The sequence below is a fragment of the Pyrus communis genome, chromosome 8, assembly GCF_963583255.1.
Source record: "Pyrus communis chromosome 8, drPyrComm1.1, whole genome shotgun sequence".
Taxonomy (NCBI): Eukaryota; Viridiplantae; Streptophyta; class Magnoliopsida; order Rosales; family Rosaceae; genus Pyrus; species Pyrus communis.
The window spans coordinates 4,882,745-4,903,594 of record NC_084810.1 but is presented as its reverse complement, the minus strand read 5'-3'; the positions used below and the strand labels follow the sequence as shown (position 1 = coordinate 4,903,594).

The 20,850-nt window shown below is 35.2% G+C and overlaps 1 protein-coding gene and 1 pseudogene across 2 annotated transcripts; both read right to left on the bottom strand.

The window, feature by feature from the left end:
- Positions 1-622: 622 nt before the first annotated feature.
- On the bottom strand, positions 623-14,700 carry LOC137742812 (protein DETOXIFICATION 19-like; annotated as a pseudogene).
- Positions 14,701-17,756: 3,056 nt separating this feature from the next.
- On the bottom strand, positions 17,757-19,946 carry LOC137741394 (B3 domain-containing protein At4g01580-like). 2 transcript variants are annotated; one of them, XM_068481115.1, is made up of 4 exons: positions 19,744-19,946; positions 18,825-19,233; positions 18,582-18,715; positions 17,757-18,192 (listed from the first exon to the last, which is right to left on the bottom strand). In XM_068481115.1, the coding sequence occupies exons 1-4, from the start codon at positions 19,807-19,809 to the stop codon at positions 17,884-17,886; spliced, it is 918 nt and encodes a 305-aa protein (XP_068337216.1). In that variant the 5' UTR covers positions 19,810-19,946; the 3' UTR covers positions 17,757-17,883. The 2 variants fall into 2 exon arrangements, with proteins under 2 accessions (XP_068337216.1, XP_068337217.1); XM_068481116.1 differs by having other exon boundaries at positions 17,757-18,050.
- Between the last annotated feature and the right edge of the window lie 904 nt (positions 19,947-20,850).

Here is a 20,850-nt window from a genome sequence, read left to right as displayed (position 1 = left end):
CTCTTATACTTGGCCAACGAAGAAATTCTAAAAAAATTGCATCTATGACACCTCTAGTTGTGTTTTCAGTGATCTTTGAGTGGAGGGGTTGTTTTAGGTAAAAAAAAGTCGACATTTTCCACTAAACTTTGTTCCCCATTTTCCTTCTTTTTTTTTTTTGAACATTTTTGTTTGCATACATGATAATAATTTACGGTTCATTCAGGCGTGGCCTTCTTGGCCTGAAGACAAGCTACATGCCAAGGTGAGATTGAGACATTTATAATTAAGATTCTAATTTTTTTTTCTTTGATTTCGTTACTCAATGTATTTTGGTTTTAGGGGTTGTGGATTTGATTATTTGTGGCATCTCCCGACAGACGTGCATACTTTTGCTAACTGTACCATGCAAGAATTGGACTCATCGATCGCCTATCACCTGATAGAAAATTCAAGAGGAGGGCTCCTGTGCAATGTGAAATTCATCTGCAGTTTCAAGCACCACTGCCGAATCGTGAAGTTCTAGTTTTCTTTCTACTTTTGACAGTCTATTGTTTGGAGTAACTAGTTAATTAATCAGGTACAAGTAGACAGAAAATTTGGAACATTTGAGATTTATTTGAGAAGTATGGTTTCTTATTTCTGGAAATTCATGTGTTAATACGATATTAATTGGATATAAGCATCAACTAGGTTTTCCCAAGTGGTCTATGTTGCTAAATTTTTAATATTACTTTCTCTAACATCAATTTAGACCAAAACTGGTGTTTCCTGCTCTGGTTTTTTACTTAAATCTGATTGACTCCATTTCTTCAGCACTGTAATCAACAAAAGTGTGCTTGCTTGGCAGGAGAGACCACAGATTATACCAATCCACAATCCCTGCACCAAAATAAAAACACCAAAAACCGAATTAATTCAACTATTTAACAAAATAATCAACATAAGTTCTGCTTCAATCAAGAACTACAAGATTCTCACCTTGGCGAAAAGTTTGAACTTAAATCCAAGAAGACCAGAAATTGTCATACCAACGAAATAAAACGTTGCCAAATTTACATACACAGCTAAGTGTTGCCACCCACATCCTCTAACCACACCTGAAAACCGGGATAACCAAAATAATGGACACCAAGAAAAGATGCAGGAAAAAAAAAATGAAAATTCGAATCAAATAGAACTATTCCTACTAGAAACAGTGGGGAATTTCAACCTGAAAAGACACCCTGAACAGAATCAACTATTATTGAAATTGCAAGCAATGGTTCCATTGAAGCAAGTACTGCGTAATTCGCGTTGCTGTCAATAAAGAAACCAGCCCAAATGTTGTGGCCATACACGAGCCAGAATAACCGCGAAAGAAAGAAGCACAGAGAGCTTGAGATTGGCAACCATTGCATTCTTTGCTCTGTCCGGATTGCCTGCTCCTAATTCATTTGAGACTCTTGTGCTGCCACGATGTGTACGCTTTGTTTCAATCCATGAAATAAAAAGAGGATATTGAAAAACTTATTATAAAGGAATAGAAGTAGAAGAACGTCCTAACCTGGCAGCGGCACTGAGGCCATATGTAACCATGTAACCAACTTCTTGCGTATTCACACTGAGGTATATTGAACAAAGGCATGCAGCTTGATTAAGCCAGAAATGATAGACACATTAGAGGACATAGATCTAAGTAGAAATATATAAAGCTTACCACATTGCAAGCAGTGAAGTGTTTTTTGCTGAGTTTGGCATCAGTCCTCCCATGATCACCAGAATCTCAAAAGGCAATTCCTCCAAACTAGAAATGATGAAACGAGTAAATTAAAATGTGGCCCTTAAACTTTAAACATAAACAGAAAAGAGAAAATTTTGGCGTGTCACCCAGTTTGGGTGTTGTGTTGTTAGGCTATGAATCTGATACATTAATCATATAGGATTTTTTCTAAATGCATGTCTCAATATATCGGAATGAGAACATTACTTGACATACACAGTAACGAAATTTTTAAGAGGATTGTACACTTACCATTCCATTGTTGCAGAGGGAAGGGCCAGTTTCAAGCCGGTGAGGACATAATCAAAGGATTCGAATGAAAATCCTTCCCATGTGTTCTCAATGCTCTTTGTGCACTTAACAGTGAAAGCCAGCATGAGAACAGATATCCATAGAGAAACTGAAGCTGCTAGTGGGGCTCCCTTAAAACCAAGAGTTGTCCAATGCACCAAACCATAGGCGATGCCAATATGAATAACAATGGCTATCACTGAGAAGACCATTGGCATTACATATATAGATTGTGTCTGAAGAAATCTCAACATGTTTTGCAGGAAAGCATAAGCGAATAATCCGGGGATCAAAAATTTCAAAAAAAGTGCTGCAGAGTTTGAAATTTGAGGATCTTGGTGAAGTAAAATTAGTATAGGCTCTGTATAGAGCCAGATTATAGATATCAAGAAACAGAATAGGATCGATATGATGCAAGAAGCTTGTAGATAAATTCCCAACATTCTATACAATTTTGCACCAAAGCCTTGCCCGCAAAGTGTTTCCAGAGCTCCACTCAGCCCAACCTAAAATAAGAAATTAAGTTTCCATAAAAAATAAAAAGAAAAAGAAAAAGAAATTAAGTGATTTAAATTAAAAACAAATAAAAATGCTAAACCGGGAAAGCTTGATTTTATTTGATTTTTATTAGATTTGAATCAACTCCACTATCAAGGTCATACCAATCTGCAAGCAAGACTTTGAGAACATATAAAGACAGGGCTCCAAGACAAAGAAAGGAATAAAAGAATTCATCCAAACACCGAGACCCTCAAATTTCCAAACTCTCAAATTTTCAGACACTTAGAAAATTCAAAAAGCTCTCTGCATTCTTCTCCACACTTGTGAAGAAACACCAAGCAACCCAACACTTGCCAATTCCTGCATGGCCACAGACCAAAACCTAAGGCGTTCGTTCATTTGAGATGAAGCCATTGTGACCCTCATATCAACAACACACACCTTTTTCTTCCGAAGATCAAATCATATGATTCAAAGTTGTAAAGCGATTGTAATCCTAAATTCATTTATAAAAATTTAATATTACTTTGTACGCATGTTCTTATTTTATTAGTTGCAGGAAAATTCGTACTTACAATCTTATTAGATTTAATATTATGAAATTATCTTGTCACAACAGTGTGACAATAGAATATTTTAAGTCCGTTACTAAAAACACATGATGTCATATACTGTTTGATTGTCTGACAGTAAAAAAATGTAACATTTTATATCCATTTTTACAACACATCATGTTATATACTATCTGAGAAAATAGAACATGTTGTATGGTTGTATCCCTTATTAAACTACAACATGTTATTATATACTCTCCAACAATAGAACAGTTTAATGATTGAGAAATTACCACGACCGCAAAACCAGTAACTTTGGCCCATGAATTGGCTAGGTTTGCGCCTGCTAACTGAAGCTCACCAAGGTGGCCAGCAAACATGACCGTGACCAATGGGATCAAGGAAAAGAACACATTGGTGAGAATCGTTGGAAATGAAAAAAGAACCTGTTTTTTGACCTCCTCAGCGTCTACCAGTTTGTTCCACCACCTTCCTTTTGATCCTTCTTCTCCATGCCCACCTGCATAGCTCTAATATGGATTCATTAATAATGTCTTAAAGTTGGAGATCTTATACAAGTTTTGGTCTTTTGATTTCCAGTATAATAATTGCACTCTAAAGTTACACTCAAGGGCAAAGCAAGGATTTCTGAAGAGTTTATTGTAATTTATTTATTTTTCTATAAACTATTATTCAATTTTGGGAGCCACAAATTTTTTTTATAAAAAAAGGATAATATTCTGTTATAACTTATAAGTAAGTAAAAATAGGGCAACCCAATAACAAATAAATTGATATTTATTGCACTTGAAAGTTGAAACATGTACGTAACTAATGGGGATTGGGACTAGTAAAGTATGGTTTTTGCGAAAAGATGTTGAAATGGTGATATTATAAAGGAACTTTTGAACTTTAATCCTTTAAGAATATTCAAATTTAATAAAAATCTGGTGTTAGATTGGATATTGATTTTAGTTCCTTAATGTGCACTTAATTCAAATTTATATTATATTTTTGTTTTAATATTTAATAGATATCTTATTTAATATCATTACATTAAATTTTAAATTTATTATTATACACATTTTAATTCATTAAATTTATTTAACATCCTCTAATTAGTGTACCTAAACGTCTGTATCATACTATATTTTACTAATTTAGTGTACCTAAATATATTATAGTAAATTAGTAGCACATAAGAAAATATGCAAAAATATAAGTGTACCGAAAATTTCGTACCTAACTATATGATACTAAACTAGTGTACCGAAATGTCAATACCTAAATATATTATACTAAACTAGTGTACCTAAATGTCCGTAACTAAACATATTATACTAACCCGATGTACCAAAATGTTCGTACCTAAATATATTATAATGAATTAGTGGCACATAAGAAAATATGCAAAAACATAAGTGTACTGAAAAATTTCTACGAAAATATTTTCTTATATAAGATACACACCATAATGAAAATTAAAATTTATAATATTTTCATAAAATTTAATTTATGAACCCCATAAAATTATAAATAAAAAAGATAGACATTGAATATATATGCTAGCATTTAATAGAGTCTAGGGACTAAAAATCAATTTTTAATCTTGTATTAGATGTCACATCCCGGCCCGGGGCGGATCACTTCCCGGGCCCACTCCACCACCGTAGCACGATATTGTCCGCTTTGGGCTTACCATTCCCTCACGGTTTTGTTTTTGGGAACTCATGAGCAACTTCCCAGTGGGTCACCCATCATGGGATTGCTCTAGCCCCTTTCTCGCTTAACTTCGGAGTTCCTACGAAACCCGAAGCCAGTGAGCTCCCAAAAGGCCTCATGCTAGGTAGAGATGGGAATATACATTTAAGGATCACTCCCCTGGGTGATGTGGGATGTCACAATCCACCCCCCTTAGGGGCCCGACGTCCTCGTCGGTACACACGCGACCAGGGTTAGGCTCTGATACCAATTGTCACATCCCGGCCCGGGGCGGATCATTTCCCGGGCCCACTCCACCACCGTAGCACGATATTGTCCGCTTTGGGCTTACCATTCCCTCACGGTTTTGTTTTTGGGAACTCATGAGCAACTTCCCAGTGGGTCACCCATCATGGGATTGCTCTAGCCCCTTTCTCGCTTAACTTCGGAGTTCCTACGAAACCCGAAGCCAGTGAGCTCCCAAAAGGCCTCATGCTAGGTAAAGATAAGAATATACATTTAAGGATCACTCCCCTGGGCGATGTGGGATGTCACATTAGATGTTTTTATAAACTTCATCTTATTTAGGGATTAAAATCTAGTTTTCTATATTATAAATAGTTTTGCAATTAAGTTATATGATGTAAAGTGTTAAATATAGCTAATTTTATATGCTGTAAAATATTGTTTTGTAATTAAGTTAGTCTGGTTATAGTCGAGGGGAGTTGTACCTTTATCTTTGGTTACACTTGATTAACAATATTTATTTATACATACATATCTAATACACTCTCTAATAACATACGTAGGATCAAACTATAGTGTGTACAAACGTCAATTTTGTAAGTCTAAGTTATTCTCTAGAAGTGCTCAATAAAATAAATTTTTGAGAAATGAAGTGGTTAGAAAGAAATGTCGAATTTCTCACACCTTCTGCAATCATTTCTTCCGCAACCTGGAAGATCATTAATAGAGATATATTATAAAAATTAAAAATAATAAATTAAAAGTTGAGAGGAAAAATCAACAATAATAACATAGAAAAAGACTCACAAATTAAATAGCCAACTGAGCTGAGCTGGAGACTGGGAAGGAGGAGGATGAGGAGGAGGAGGAGGGTGTCAATGATCGCAGAAATTAAGTAGTCTAACGATAGACTTTTGTTTTCTATTCTGATCAGGACTTCAACCATAAATCCTTGATTTAGTTTTTAAGAACTTCAATCACAGACATTTTTTCTGGTATATTTTATATTTTCGGTCCAACCTTTCTTGTATATGCTTCGATCGTAATCCCTCTTTACATATGAATTCGGTAGGGTACTTGTGCTTAATGTTTGGCAAAGTTCCTAACTCAAATAGTCCATGGGGCTAGGGAACGGATTCGATCCTAACCCTAATGTAAACACCCCTATCCCTTAACGTACAACTAAAATCCAAACATTATATTTGGCAAAAAAACAAAATCATACATATGAAGGATCCTTTGTAGGAGCCCCACCCATCCTTCTCTCTCACATCCTCCCTCAACCGTCCCCATGAAGGCCTCTTTCTCTCTCCATTCATCATCATCATCTTTCTCACTCCTATCTCACCCATCACCATCATTTCTCTCTCTTCTCTCTATTTTTACTTTTTTTTTTCCTCTGCCTCTCTTTCACGTCACTCATTCCTTCTCTCCCTTTTCTTTGTTTATTTTTTTTGTTTTATATAAAATTTAAATAGAAATTTTATTTGAACTCATATAACCTCTTTCCACACTAAATTTTTAAACTTTAAATGTGAATGTCAATTTTATCTTATTGCATAATTAACATGAAGTATAAGATGAAATTTATAATAAAATTAAAATTTGTAAATAAACTCACACTCAATAATCAAACTCTACCATCACGCAATGTTTATCCTACGTTTATCTGACTAAAACCCTATGAGCTCTCATAGAGAAAAACAACCTCTTTTATACCGATGGGTGGTGATTTTGAAGGTTGAACCATCCAACTAAGGTATAAATCGATTAATGCAAGTTTTTTTTTTTTGTTTGATTTTAGTTTTTGTAGAGTTTAGACACAAGAATTCGGTGATTGTGGAGTTTCTTGTATTTTTTTGCCGTCTTCATATCTTCCTTTGGATTGCTTTTTTTACTTCTAAACCAAATTTGTTTTAAATAATGTAGCCACTAATGATATTGTGGTTGTTGAAGATGATTAAAAATGCTTTGATATATACGTTAAGATTTCCTTTTCTTTGAAAATATTTGTCAATTTTTTTTGTCTATTTACATTTGCAAAAACATCTCCAATTGTATCTTGCCTTGAACGCTAACACTATGAAGAAATGCATGCACATGAGTAACCAATGTTAAATGAATATGACATAATGGATAAGAAAAACAGTATGAAGAAATGCATGCACATGAGTAACCAATGTTAAATGAATATGACATAATGGATAAGAAAAACCTAGAAATATAGTCGAGGCAAATGTTAGACACTTTGTCCTTAAGAGAAGTTTATGCTTCACTACGGTGCTAATGGTTGATCGGCACTTGTCTCCCATAATACAAGGACCACGTCCTTGTAACAGTAGCACTATAAATGACAAGGCTCTAATGAACTATGATTGTGTTGAATACTCTCTCATATAGACTCGTGAGACACTACAAAACTTTCTAACAATAGTACAATATGTGTATGAATATGTGAATGTAGAAGTCATCCAATGATTATAGGGGGCTTCCCTATTTATAGAATTTGAGATATCTCTGTGGAAAGCATATGACTATATATTCTTGAAGAGTCAAAAGTTGAAACTCTTCATTTGAATAGACACATCTTTCTACCAAAAGGCACCACTTCTAATTTGCTGAAGTGAACAAAACTGATCAACCACGGGGTGTCTGGGAAGGTATCGTGTGATTATTATAGTCTTGGTTTACACAAACGGATGAGCAGTTGAAGACATCGTGTTCATTGATTAGCCAAGTAAATCCGATAGTAATTCACTACGGAATGTTCAAAACCAAAAGCTACCTATCCCGATACAGTACTTTTCCTATTGAATTCTCTCTCTAATGTCTACATTGTCAATTATGTAGTGTTGAGTCAATTGCCATTCATGCAGGGGAATGTTGGAAAATTTAACATTATTACTATATTGGAAAACTTAATATAATTATTGTTTATATTATTATTATTAGATTAATTTATTAATTGAATAGAAATTAGAAGTGGTGCAAATTTTGGTAGAAAAAATGTGTCTATTTAAATGAAGAGTTGCAACTTTTAACTCTTCATGAATAATCACATATTTTAAAAAGAGGTATTCCAAATTCTATAAATAGGAAGCCCCCTATAATCATTGAATACCTTCTACATTCACATATTCATACATGTAGAGTACTATTTTTAGAGAGTTTTGTACTATCCCACTGAGTCCATATGAGAGAGTATTCAATACAATCATGATTCATTGGAGCCTTGTGATTTGGAGTGCTACTATTATAAGGACGTGGTCATTGTATCTTGGGAGACAAGCGCTGATTAACCACCAGCATCATAGTAGGGCGTAAACTTGTCTTAAGGACAGAGTGTCTAACATTTGCTTTGATCCTATTTCCAGGGTTTTCTAATTCATTATGTCGTGTTCATTTAACATTGGTTACTCGTATGCATGCATTATTTGATGTATAATTGCATGAATTATTTCTTGATTTTCTATTTAAAGGATAAACAGTAATGTGAAATTGCTAGGCTAGTTTGCTAGTCTTCTTCAACTCTTCTTGTCTTTTGATCGAGTACTTGCTGCTTCTGAACAATTCAATTTTCTCACTCTTTCTCGTTCTCATGATATAATACATAGACCTAATTGGATTATTAGTTTCTATGAGAATAAGGTAGTTAAAAGATAGTTTATGTGGTAAAAAAAATTAAAATTTAAGCTCATATGGTGAAGTCTTTTAGGATGCGTTGCCTTTACTACACTTGCAAAACTCTCGAGTTTTTTATCAGAGTTCACCCCACATATTTGTTAAGACCACGTCAGACCTTTAGTTCAAATAAAAACTCTCAAGTTTTTAACAACAAAACAAAGTTGAGTCTGAACCTTCATGGGATTGTTATTATTCAGCACGTGTAAAAGAAGCGAACCTTGAAGCCGGTTTTTCTGTGATGAGACGTGGCATATAATATAATCAACAAAATATAATGGCATTTGAATTTAGTCCCAGCGTTGGATGAATGGATAAAATTTACATGTGCACAAACTCTACTCAATCATCTCTCTCAGTTCAAGTTCTGCATCATAGAAACATAAAGCTACCACAAAACAATCAGTAGATTCCCAGAAAAAGAAGACTGGCTGCCGGAGGCATGGGGAACAAAATACAAGAAGATCGCCGTTTGCGCAGAATGCAAAAATGAATATTGCAGTCAAGATATTTTTAACTAGCTTTCGTTTTTCACACTGGGGGCACCTAGTACCACAGCACATCTCTTGCCTCTCACTGCTCTGAAAAAATGAATCTGAATTACGCTTTGCTTGACAAACTCAAAAATTACAGTGTCCCCAAATGAAATCTGGTTCGTGTTACTAAATTCTGCCCAACCCGTTGTCAATTCCACGCGATGGAAATATGACTTGGGACGGATTATAACTTTAGCACAGCATGATCTTCCGGATTCATTTCGAAGCATTACAGTGCCTGTGCTCATTCAGATATGGCTAGTTTCTTCGGACTTATCTGCAATTTCGAACATGATTGATATCGAAGGAGAGTCCATTTGTCCTGATCATGACAGGTGCTGAATGATATAAATTTCTTGGAAACTAACCCAAATTAAGTTAAATATAGAACAGATTCACTAACCTTGTACCGAAGTCTAATACTCAACTTAGTGCACTCCCCTAACAAGTGGTGGAACTTTCAAAGAAATTTTCTTGAAAATGTTTCCCCGAAAAATTATATCTATTACTCTTTTCCAAAACAACAAGAAAAGGTTTTCACAAAACAAAAAATGGCTTAAGAATCAGCGACAGAGTACTCACCACACAGTATTCTTGATACTTCTTCAGAGTTTCCATAAAACATGGATTCTCCAATTTGAATGTGAATGTGAAGCATCTGGTTGATGTTTCTTTTACATAACCAGTTGAAGGTCTCTTTCCAGGCATGGCATTCTCTATACAGCACCAAATTGAACCAGGATTACGAAAAAGGGCGAGGAAAGCCATTATAGAAAATTCACATACAAATCTACAACTTACCACTTCTGCTTGCAATAGTCCCTTTATTTTCAGTCTGCATCGTAGTTTTCAGTTTCAGATTTGACAATTTCCTCTTTTACTCTAGCTTGATTTCCTTTATTTTCCTAGGTAACTGGACTGCTACTCCTCCCCTCGGCTTCCTCTACATCCTTCTCACAGGCACTTTTATCATATAAATTTTGATTCACCATGGTAATGGAACACCAGAAATTCCCCAACTTGCAGAAGATGATCCTTCACAAAATCCTGCCAACCCGCCGCATAGAAGAACAAGCCGTTCTCTCGCTCTTCCAGTCCCACAATCCACCGTTTTCCACCAGGGCCTTTAAGAGCGCATTTGCCAAGTGATTGTCCACTTAAGTTTTTGAGAAACGCATGCGGTATATGCTGAAAAATTCGACGGCTTCTTAAAAGACCATACTATATATGAATAAAACTAAGCAAGCTTAGCATCAGTAATAAACAAAATTCAAACTGGATAACATCATACTATTTAACACTAAAACAAAGAACATAATTAAATACATGGAAACCATTCATTGTAAACCTTCCAAGTAATTCTATCATTGTGTATTGACTAATCCTGAGCAGATAGGGTGACATAATGTGGCAAAATTTTCTTGTTCTGACTTCCCGTGATTTCTTCACCCATAATTTGGCATTGGCACACAATCCTGTGCAGTACCAAACACAGCATTGGATTAATGTTATCATCTCTAATACAACTCAGTGCAATCCAATGCAGTCTAATCCTAATCCGATCTAGTCGCAATCACAAATCATGTCCTTAGAGAAAGAAGTCCACACAGATCCCAGATATCATGGATATGCACGTGTTAATTTCTCCATTATTGATCGACACAATCACTAAAATATAAACAGAAGTAGATCCAAACAAGAAACCATGAAAAGGGTATTTTAATATTAACTCAAATTCCTGATTAACCTTGAAAACGCACTTAAAAAAAAAAAAAAAAAAAATGAAAACTTGCAAGCGCGACTATAAAAAATTGATCTTGAAAAGTTCAAAAAGAAAAAGAAGGCAGGATTTTACCAGATGCTTAGAGAAGTCACCAAGTAGGACCTTGAAAAACGATTGTTCCTTTCGTGAACCCTTCCTTGCCACACACAAAACTTTCATAGCTGTGAGAAAGTAAATCAAGAGTTCAACTTACAACTTCTTTTGTCCGCAATGTTAGTTTTGTTTTCTGTATCTTCGTTGTAGATTTTAGTTTGATCAAGGTCAAGAATTTCATCTTTCACTCTGGCACGACTTCCTTTGTTCATTGAGGAAACAGAATTGCCACTTCTCCTCCTGGCTAGTTCTACATCTTTCTCGCTTGCGCTTCTATCATAGATTGTGACTTCAAACTTTGAGTCACCATCATAATCGAAAACCAAAAAATTTCCGATTTCTAAAGAATGATCCTTCACAAAACCTTGCCAACCGCCATGGAAGAACAGACCATTCTCTCTCTCTTCCGGTTTCATAGCCCACCATTGTCCACTAGAGCCTCTAAGAGCACATTTGTGAAGTGATTGTCCACTGAAGTTCTCGATAAATGCATGTGGTATACGCTACAAAAATATATAGCTCTTAGAAAACCACTAGAATTTGTACCCGCGCGTTGCTGCGGGATTGAAAACTATATGAAAGATCATGCGATTTCAATCTTCATAAACATTTACTATCTAACATGATACTTATGGTATAGTTAAAGGTTTTATATGTTTTAGTAGTAGTTAAGTCTGTTCCTAATGCATCCACTTGAGAAAAATTAGCATTTAATGTCTCCAAAGGGAACTTTTCAAGAAAGTGGTTGAGACAAAGTTGTTACAAAAACTTAATGTGAATGAATGCAGATCGGAAGCCAAAAGTATGATCAAAACGATTACAGAATGGGAATAAAATGTTAGAGTTAACATTAAACAATCTAAAGATTAAACCGGTTGAATATACATTGGGTAATCAAATATATGCAATAAAAGAATCGAAACTGAGGATTATGGGTTGTATAAAAGTCAAATAGAAATGGATGAAAAATGAAAAATGAAAAATGAATAAATAGGAAGAAAAACGTAGGCAGTAAGAAAACTAACAGAATATAGATATTGCAAAATGGTTAATATATTAAAAACTAAAGGTTTCAATAGATTATATACCTTGAACAAAAGACAAAATTGGAATGATGGCGGTTGTTAAAAGCAAAGAAGAATGAGATGAGACAGTGACATGTAATATCTGATTGTAGAGACAAAATCTACAGTAAAAAAAAGAAAATTTAAACATAAAGTTTATCTATAAATTGAACACTGAAATAAGTAGAAGAATAAATAGAGAAATGGGCCACACGGAGATAAAAAGGCTTACCAGAACTTGGTTGTATGCCAATTGAAAAAGATTGTAGGTGCCAACTGAAAGTATACTTAGCAGCATGTCCAGAAGATGTAAAAATAACATCACAAAATATAAACACTATTGAAAACACACAGGTTGCAATAGGTTTACAAACGAAAATTTTATTTTTTTGTACAATGCAAATAAAAAAGGGGTAACAGTTGGTTGTTTGCATACACAAAAAACCTTGCCAACCGCCATGGAAGAACAGACCATTCTCTCTCTCTCCTCCGGTTTCATAGCCCACCATTGTCCACTAGAGCCTCTAACAGCACATTTGTGAAGTGATTGTCCACTGAAGTTCTCGATAAATGCAAGTGGTATACGCTACAAAAATATATAGCTCTTAGAAAACCATGTATATGAAAAATATATATTGCTTCTTAGAATTTTATTATTATTAAGGGGAGGGGAATGGTTTAAAATTATTACAATAATTAAGGGGATGATGGACTTTTAAACTCGGGATGTATGAGTAGAAACTCAACGCCTTATCTACTAAGATATTGGACTACATGCAAAGCAAGAAAATCGAGAAAATCTCACATCATATCCTATGGGACCAACAGAAGAGCGTAGCCAAAAATATTTCACACATCATTATCCTATGGAAAATAATAATTAAGCTTGGAACAAATTCAACTGTTCCAATCAAATAGCAGCCATATTAAGTAATTGCACCGGCCATTGGCAGCTGATTGAGCAAGGCGAAATTGTCATGTTAAAAGGCCTCTTTGTTCTACGATTCCTCAGTCATAGTTAAGGCCTGGTTTGGTACTGAGGTGATTCTGAAAAAAGCTGGTATCAAAAAAAGCTGGGAGCTGTTTTTGTGTTTGGTAAACATTCAGCTTTAGCTTTTTTTTCACAATTTTGGGTGAAAAAAAGCCAAAAACAAGAAGTTGCAAAATCCAGCTTTGAAAAACCGGCTTTTTTTCACATCTGTTTTACATAAAAGTTTACCAAACACTATAATACTTTTTTTTTTTTTTTCAAAAGTACTTTTACAAAAAAGTTTACCAAACACTCTGCTACTTTATTTCACAACTGCTTATTCTTACAGCACAGCAGAAGTAGTTTTTTTTCAAAACACAGCAATACCAAACCAGCCCTTAGTCATACCGTCTATCCCAAACTCCAATTGGCAATGCTAAAGCAAAACATAGGAACAACACAACTATGCGTCTAGCGCATGTGCCCAGTGTTGAGCTACATATGTTTTGATGTCACGAAGAAAGTTGAGATTTTAACTTTAAAGCCGTTGCCAATGGCGGAATAACTTTAACTCCTTGTGAGCCTATGCAAATTTTCTCAAATTTCTAACCTGGGACACTTTTCGACATCCTCACACTAAAAAGAAATGGGCTCAAACATGTACATGCCCAACTGCAATCTTTCGGGCATCACTCAGATTCTAATGTGCTAATCAAACTTAAAACCAAACAGAAAGATCTTATCCAAGTAAATCCTCGACATAATTTTATTTTCTTTAAAGAGGCAATCATGGATTCAATTATGAATTAATTAATGTAGGAATTGATTTAGAAAAGTGAAAATAAAAGGATAAGACGCATGCATGTTTTACCAGATGCTGAGAGAAGTCATCCAGTAGGACCTTGAAAAAATGATGGTTTCTTTGGCGAAGATTTTCCCGCCATTTGAACCTTCTTCTCTCCTATCTGTGGCAATGAGATTACTGAAACAATTTTTCTGGTACTTAATTTCCAGGCAGGAGAAATTGGAGAAATGATGCTTCACCTTTTCTTACTCTTCTGCTGCCATGTGTACAACGTGCACGTAAAAACTAGGATTAATCTTAATTTACTATTTGAAGTCAACATTTGATACATCATTTTTTTCCATCCCATAATGATACCGAAAATCATAATTTTGACATAGTGCTTATATAGACAGTCATCAGAGTGTCAACGTAGGATCCACGTGAACTTTTATTAAGACTCCCCGAAAAAAAAAAAAAATACCCGAAAAAAAAAAAAAATATCCAAAAAATTTTACACCTCCATCGGAGACTGTCTTCTTCATCGGCCATACATACCCACACTCATCCTCACTCTTCCTCTCAGATCATCCCTATTTCGATTCCTAAACCACAAAACTCGGCGTTTTGATTCTTCAGGGATCGAGGAGGCCGACCTGCTCGGCTCACTTTCCGCCACAGTCCCATTCTGGCTGCCCCCAATTACCCAACACCTCATCGGGATCGAAATCCCCGACCTCAAACTTGTCAGACATGGTGTCGTTCTCGTCTACGATGCAGAACCTCTGGACCACATCAGGCGGCGGCAAAGAAGGAGGAGGCGGAAGCAGTAGAGGTGGAGCTAGGGTTTCGTTTATGAGGGCGGAGAGGTTGAAAGGCTTGTCGAGATTGGACGAGGCGGAGACGGCGGAGCATGCTTGACGCGTGGTGGTGGTGAAGAAGAGGAGCTACTGTGACCCATCGGACCAGTGCTTCCAAGGTAGAAGAAGGTGACTGCTATCATCACAGATCCCCAAATTTTTAGGTAATTAATTTAATTGAATTTAATTGGGTCGAATTGGAAACGAAGAACACATCGAAAAGAAACGCTGCGTTTTGGTGGGTTGAGGAATCGGAATTGGGATGGTCTGAGAGAGGTGAGTATCTGAAGGTTGAGTGTGTGTGTGTGTGTGGCCGAGGAAGAAGAAGTCGGTAAGGTTTGGGGTTTTTTTTTTTTTTTTTTTTTTCCTTAAAAAAAAAATCTAAATTTTTAAAATTCTTAAATTTTGAATTTTTAGAATTTTTTAATATTCACGTGAACCCATATTGACGTCTGACGTTTAGTCAGTGTTCACGTGAGCTCTATATCATCAGTTAACACAAGTTTGGATGGAAAACTTAACAAATGTAAGTTTCCCAAATTTATGAATTTAGCCAAATTTGGACAAAAAAAAAAATTTGATGTATCAAATGTTGAAAATCAAGAAAGTTTAGCGTCGTAAACTGAGATTAATCCTAAAAATTATTATTATATGTTGTTATGTTAGTTTGAAAAAGGGTAATGCTTGTGAGATCAGAATTTTAAATCAAATCAACAAAATGATGTAGTTGTTGATAATTGAATTATTAACTTGTTTATTTTTTATTGGTGACATATCATTTGATTTAAAATTTTGGTTTGAAAATTTGATGTTTTTAACATTATTCTTATTTAAGTGTTAAATAATGTATTTATTTCTTATTAATAATATATTATTTAATTTACAAATTTAGTTTAAAATTTTCAAGTAATGCTATTCTCTTTTGACAAAGGAGAAGTGGCTTCCATGATTTGTTTTTCTTCCATCCTTTATTGTTTTTATGTTTTGCTTCTTCTGCCATGCGTAAAACCGCGTTGGGAAACATGAATTATTTTGATTAGCTTAGAAAACATAAATTATCGTGTTCCATTGCAATGATAACTCTCACTCCTCTCTTCTTTCTATGTCCTTTTATTTTTTCCTTTCACATTATTATTATTTTTTTTTTTGTTATAAAAAATTAATATAAGATATTAATATGATTTAACCGTGATCGTTCAAATAGAATAAGATAACGAGAGAAAAAAAAAAAAAAAAAAAGAGTCCTACTCCAACGTTTCATGCAAATTTACACAATATTTAATTATTGCTAAAATTCATTATATCCATACGCTAAGACTTAATTGTTCATTTTCGAACTCCTTACTAGCATGTTCCCAAAGATTGTTGTCGATTCTTGGTCGATGCCTTGACACTCTTTTACCAATGGGGGACTTACTTGCTGACACATGTAATTTTTAGCTTAGATTTAAGTTGCAGTTTGAACCTACTTTTGCTAGAGTTTGAGTAACTCTTAGAAGTTTCAAGCGGATCATTGTGAAAGATGACTCTAAATTAGTTAAGGAAAATTTGAAATAGGTTCAATTTTATAAACTACCTTTTGAAATAGGTTCAATTTTTAATGACTTTTGACTTTTGAGTCTATCCGCGAGGTCTTTAATGCTTCCTGGAGACTGAGGATCATTCTTAATGATATTTGTCGATTGGCGGGTTTCTTCGAGGACATTAGCTAGAAGCATGTTTTTAGAAAGACTAGATTTTTGACGGATGATATCACAAGTGTTGATCTCTCAGTTAATGATTTTCATGTTTGGGATAGAACTATTCCAACGACTGCTCGTCCAACCTTTTTATTTAATTGTGTTCAAACAGGTTGCCGTGGAGGTTTTTCCCTTTACTATAGTTTTTCCTTTTCTACCAAAAAAAAAAAACCTCAAATTTTACTTCTAATATTTACTACGTAGGTCTACAACATGATTGATCACATCTACTCATTAAAAATTATACGTATGATTATCCTCGTTGTCCGTGTAATCTTTCCAAACAAGTAGAAACAAAGAGAAACATTAAAGAGATTTTCAAAATAAAACTTACCATGAACTCTATATTATTTTATGTTTTTTGCATAATATATTACAACGTTAGTACGAAAATTGTATTAAGAAAACAAGGTGATGAAGAGTCTTTTAGCATTTCTCGATACCACTATTAACTAACAAATTTTACGTGCATGTGTTAAGGGAGGTAAAAATAGGATAAGCCTATAGTGGCACTGGAGGGTTAATTTAATGAATGTTTTTGAAACCGTGCATCTTAGGCCATCTCTAACCGAGCCCTTTTGTCCTCCAAGATATTAATATTTTAATAAACAGTACATGACCATATTTGCCTCCGTCTTCAACCGAAGGCCATAAGGCTCGTTTTAGCCCTGTCACCAAAAATCGTCTCCAACCGAGAACCAAATGATTATAGGGTCAAACATAATTTATTATTTAAATTTAAAAACTACAACGATAATTGATCCAAAAAACCAAAAAAAATTAGAACCTAAATTTAATGAATGGTTTAGGTATTTATAGGAAAAAAAAATTAGAGTTTTTAAGAATTAAAAAAAAAAATTGGTCCCAAAAAAAAAAAAAAAATTGAATACAACGGCTAGCTGACTAGCCATTGTATTCAAATTTTTTTTAAAGCAATCCTGTCGGTTATAACCGACAGGAATACTCTATTTTCTGGCCAGCCCTCTAGCCCTCTCCGATTCCGTGGGGCCCTCTCAGATTCCACAGCCCTCTGGTCTAGCCCTCGGTTGGAGACGGTTTTCGGACTATTTTCAGCCCTCTGGCCCTTTGGACCCTTCGGTTGAAGATGGCCTGACCCGGACCAAAATATTTCACTGGCAATGAACAGAATAGAAGGCACTGAAGAAAGGTGCAACATACCAGAATTGAATACAACGGCCAGTGTAACTGGGGAACTAATTTAAGCAACAGCATCCATTTAACCAAAAAAGGTGCAAAATACCTAAGCTTACATTGCAGTCACGACATTTCTTCTAAAAAAAAAACACCATGTAATTTCTGAAGTTGAATTTTGGGTCAATTATCTTTTCTTTTTACCATAAGGGGCAACAAGTACCAGACGACACACATTACCTCTCACTTCCCCTTTTCTAAAAATATGAACTTGGATCACACTTTGCTTCACAAACTCAAAAACTATGGTGTCCCCAAGTGAAATTTGGTTCGCTTTACCGCATTCTCTCCAACCTGTTGACAGATTCAAATAATCGAAACGATCAGCGTAAAGGGTTCTGAGTCGAACAAACCATGATCTTCCATCTGGATCTTGAAGTGTTACGGAATCCTTGTCCATAAGGCCTTCATCGAAGGCTAGTTGCTTTGGAATCCTCTGCAATTTGGAACATCTATGGATAAATTTGTTTGAAACTTGACCACGAAACTAAAAACTAAAAACATATTCGTGCTAGAGGATTTTTCATGTAAACGATTCATAATCTTAGTTCTCACGCCTCAAACTAATAATATAGTGCACCCCTGAGAAGTTGAATTTTGGGGAAATATTTTTGAATATGATTTTCCAATAAACTTCCACAATGCAGCTTAACTAATATATTTCATCTTCATGGATAATATTTAAGGCAAATGCTTACTCAAGAGTGCATAAATCTGAGTCACTGAAAGGTATTCCAAGGATCTCTATCACTGTTTTCCAATCACAATCGCGGAAAATTTTCAGAAACATAAATTGACTTCGGAAATAGGTGTCGAGGTACTCACCACATTATATAGACGATTCCGATGGTTTAAGAAGTGCAGAAAACATGGATTCTCTGTTTCCAACAGGATGGATGCTGTTGATGTATCTTCAACATAATTACTTACTGGTCTCTTTCGAGATTTGAGATGATCGCCTATACAATCCAAATTTGAGACACAATTTTGGACGACAAAAAATAATGTTAGAGATCACTAATACAAATCTTTCCTAGATGCAGAGAAGTAAAATAGTGTAAAACTTACAACTCCGGCTAGAAAATATCATTTGCTTTTCACGATCTTGGTTGTAGTTTACAGTGTCAATGTCAACAACTTCAGCTTTTACGTTTTCAGTGTCAATGTCGACAACTTCAACTTTTCTTCTAGCTTGATTTCCTTCATTCATCTTGGCTACTTCGACATCTTTCTCGCATGCACTTCTATCATAGATTTTGACATTAAACTTCGATACGCCGTCATAACTAAAAACCAAAAAATCCCCAGCTTCTAAAAGATGGTCCTTCACAAAACCCTGCCAACCATCATGGAAGAACAAGCCATTCTCCCTCTCTTCCAATTCCACAGTCCTCCGAATTCCAGTCGGGCCTTTAAGATCACATTTGCAAAGTGATCGTCCATTGAAGTTCTTCGTAATAAACGCAGGCGGTACACGCTACAAAATTTTAGTAATTTCTTTAAAATCCAAAAGTCCATGTCATATAGATTCTAAAAGCCATAAAACCAAGCAAGAAATGTCAATAGCTAGTTAGACTATGCGAGATCAAGCAAGAAAAAATTCGCAGTAACCAGAATTTAAATTGTATAAAATGGTGATTAATACTAATACAAAAGGAATAGTGCTCCGGTGTTGCAAACAACAACAAATTCTTATCTCACTAAGTAAGATTGGCAAACAACAAAAAAACTTTATCCATTAAGTAGAGTCGAGTCGGCTATATGACTGTATTCGGTTTTGCAAACATTCAGAATAAATTGATCAAAGCAAATTTCAAAACTATAAAAAAAGAACATCAAAACCTAAGAATTCTGCTATAAAATAAGTGGACTCACACATGAACCATAATCCTGATGGAGAATATATCGATGAAACATGGTTTCTATGGCCTTCTAGCCATTTGAAGAGTATAAAGGAAGTTAAGGAAGAGGAGGATGTGGACGTTACCAGACTCTGAGAGGTGTCACCGGCGAGGATCTTGATAAAAGATGGTTTCTTTGGCTTTCTAGCCATTTCAACCAACTGGTCGTCAAAGATTCAAGAGTGTACCTGCTCTAGCTGCTGCGCCCGGTTCTTAGAAAGAGTTCACGAGAACTTCGGTAAAATAAAAAATAAAAGAACAAAACAAAAGAAGAGTTCACCAAATAACTTTTTCTGGTTCGCTATGGTATATAGGTCATGTCATGAGGAGACGAGACCCTGGAGCAATTTATTGCTTTTTGTACTTCTCGTCAGCTCATTTTGCATTGCTGCTCTTCTGTCTTAGACCTGGTTTGGTACTGAGGTGATTCTGAAAAAAAGCTGGTATCAAAAAAAGCTGGGAGCTGTTTTTGTGTTTGATAAACATTCAGCTTCAGCTTTTTTTCACAGTTTTGGGTGAAAAAAAGCCAAAAACAAGAAGCTGCAAAACCCAGCTTTGAAAAATTGGCTTTTTTTCACATCTGTTTTACATAAAAGTTTACCAAACACTATAATACTGTTTTTTTTTTTCAAAAACACTTTTACAAAAAAGTTTACCAAACACTCTGCTGCTTTATTTCACAGCCGCTTATTCTCACAGCACAACAGAATTAACTTTTTTTCAAAGCACAGCAATACCAAACCAGCCCTTAAACTCTTTTCGCATGTGACACGCATAACTTTTTTTTTTTGGTCAAACTAAAAACTTTCATTAAATATAAAAACTATTACATGATCTAGAAAATTTAAAGGCGGTCCCAATCCAAGAATAGTCGAAACGGAAATACAATATAAAAATCCAAAAAGAGCAAGCTCAGAATAACAAAAACTTTAGATCTGGAAAACAGCTGACTGCACCACAGCAGCAGAGCCGCCATCGTCGATCCGCCACCACTGCCAACAGGCAGAACTCACGAACAAGCTGGATGAACGGAAAATGGGGGTGAGCAAGTCACCCGCGCAAAATCGTTCCCATAATCTTACCAAATAGTACTAAAAGCAACACTTTAACGACCATCTAACACTAAAGTGTGCGGCCGATGGGAGACACGCAATAGATCGAGTCGTGAAGGTCGGTGATGAAGAACTAATAAC

Excerpts from the sequence above, each read along its gene's own strand:
- LOC137741394 (XM_068481115.1), bottom strand. The coding sequence starts at position 19,809 with ATGGCTAGAAAGCCAAAGAAACCATCTTTTATCAAGATCCTCGCCGGT. Across the intron at positions 19,234-19,743 it reads GTGACACCTCTCAGAGTCTG|CGTGTACCGCCTGCGTTTAT; the intron begins GTAACGTCCACA and ends AAAATTTTGTAG. Across the intron at positions 18,716-18,824 it reads GATATTTTCTAGCCGGAGTT|GCGATCATCTCAAATCTCGA; the intron begins GTAAGTTTTACA and ends TGGATTGTATAG.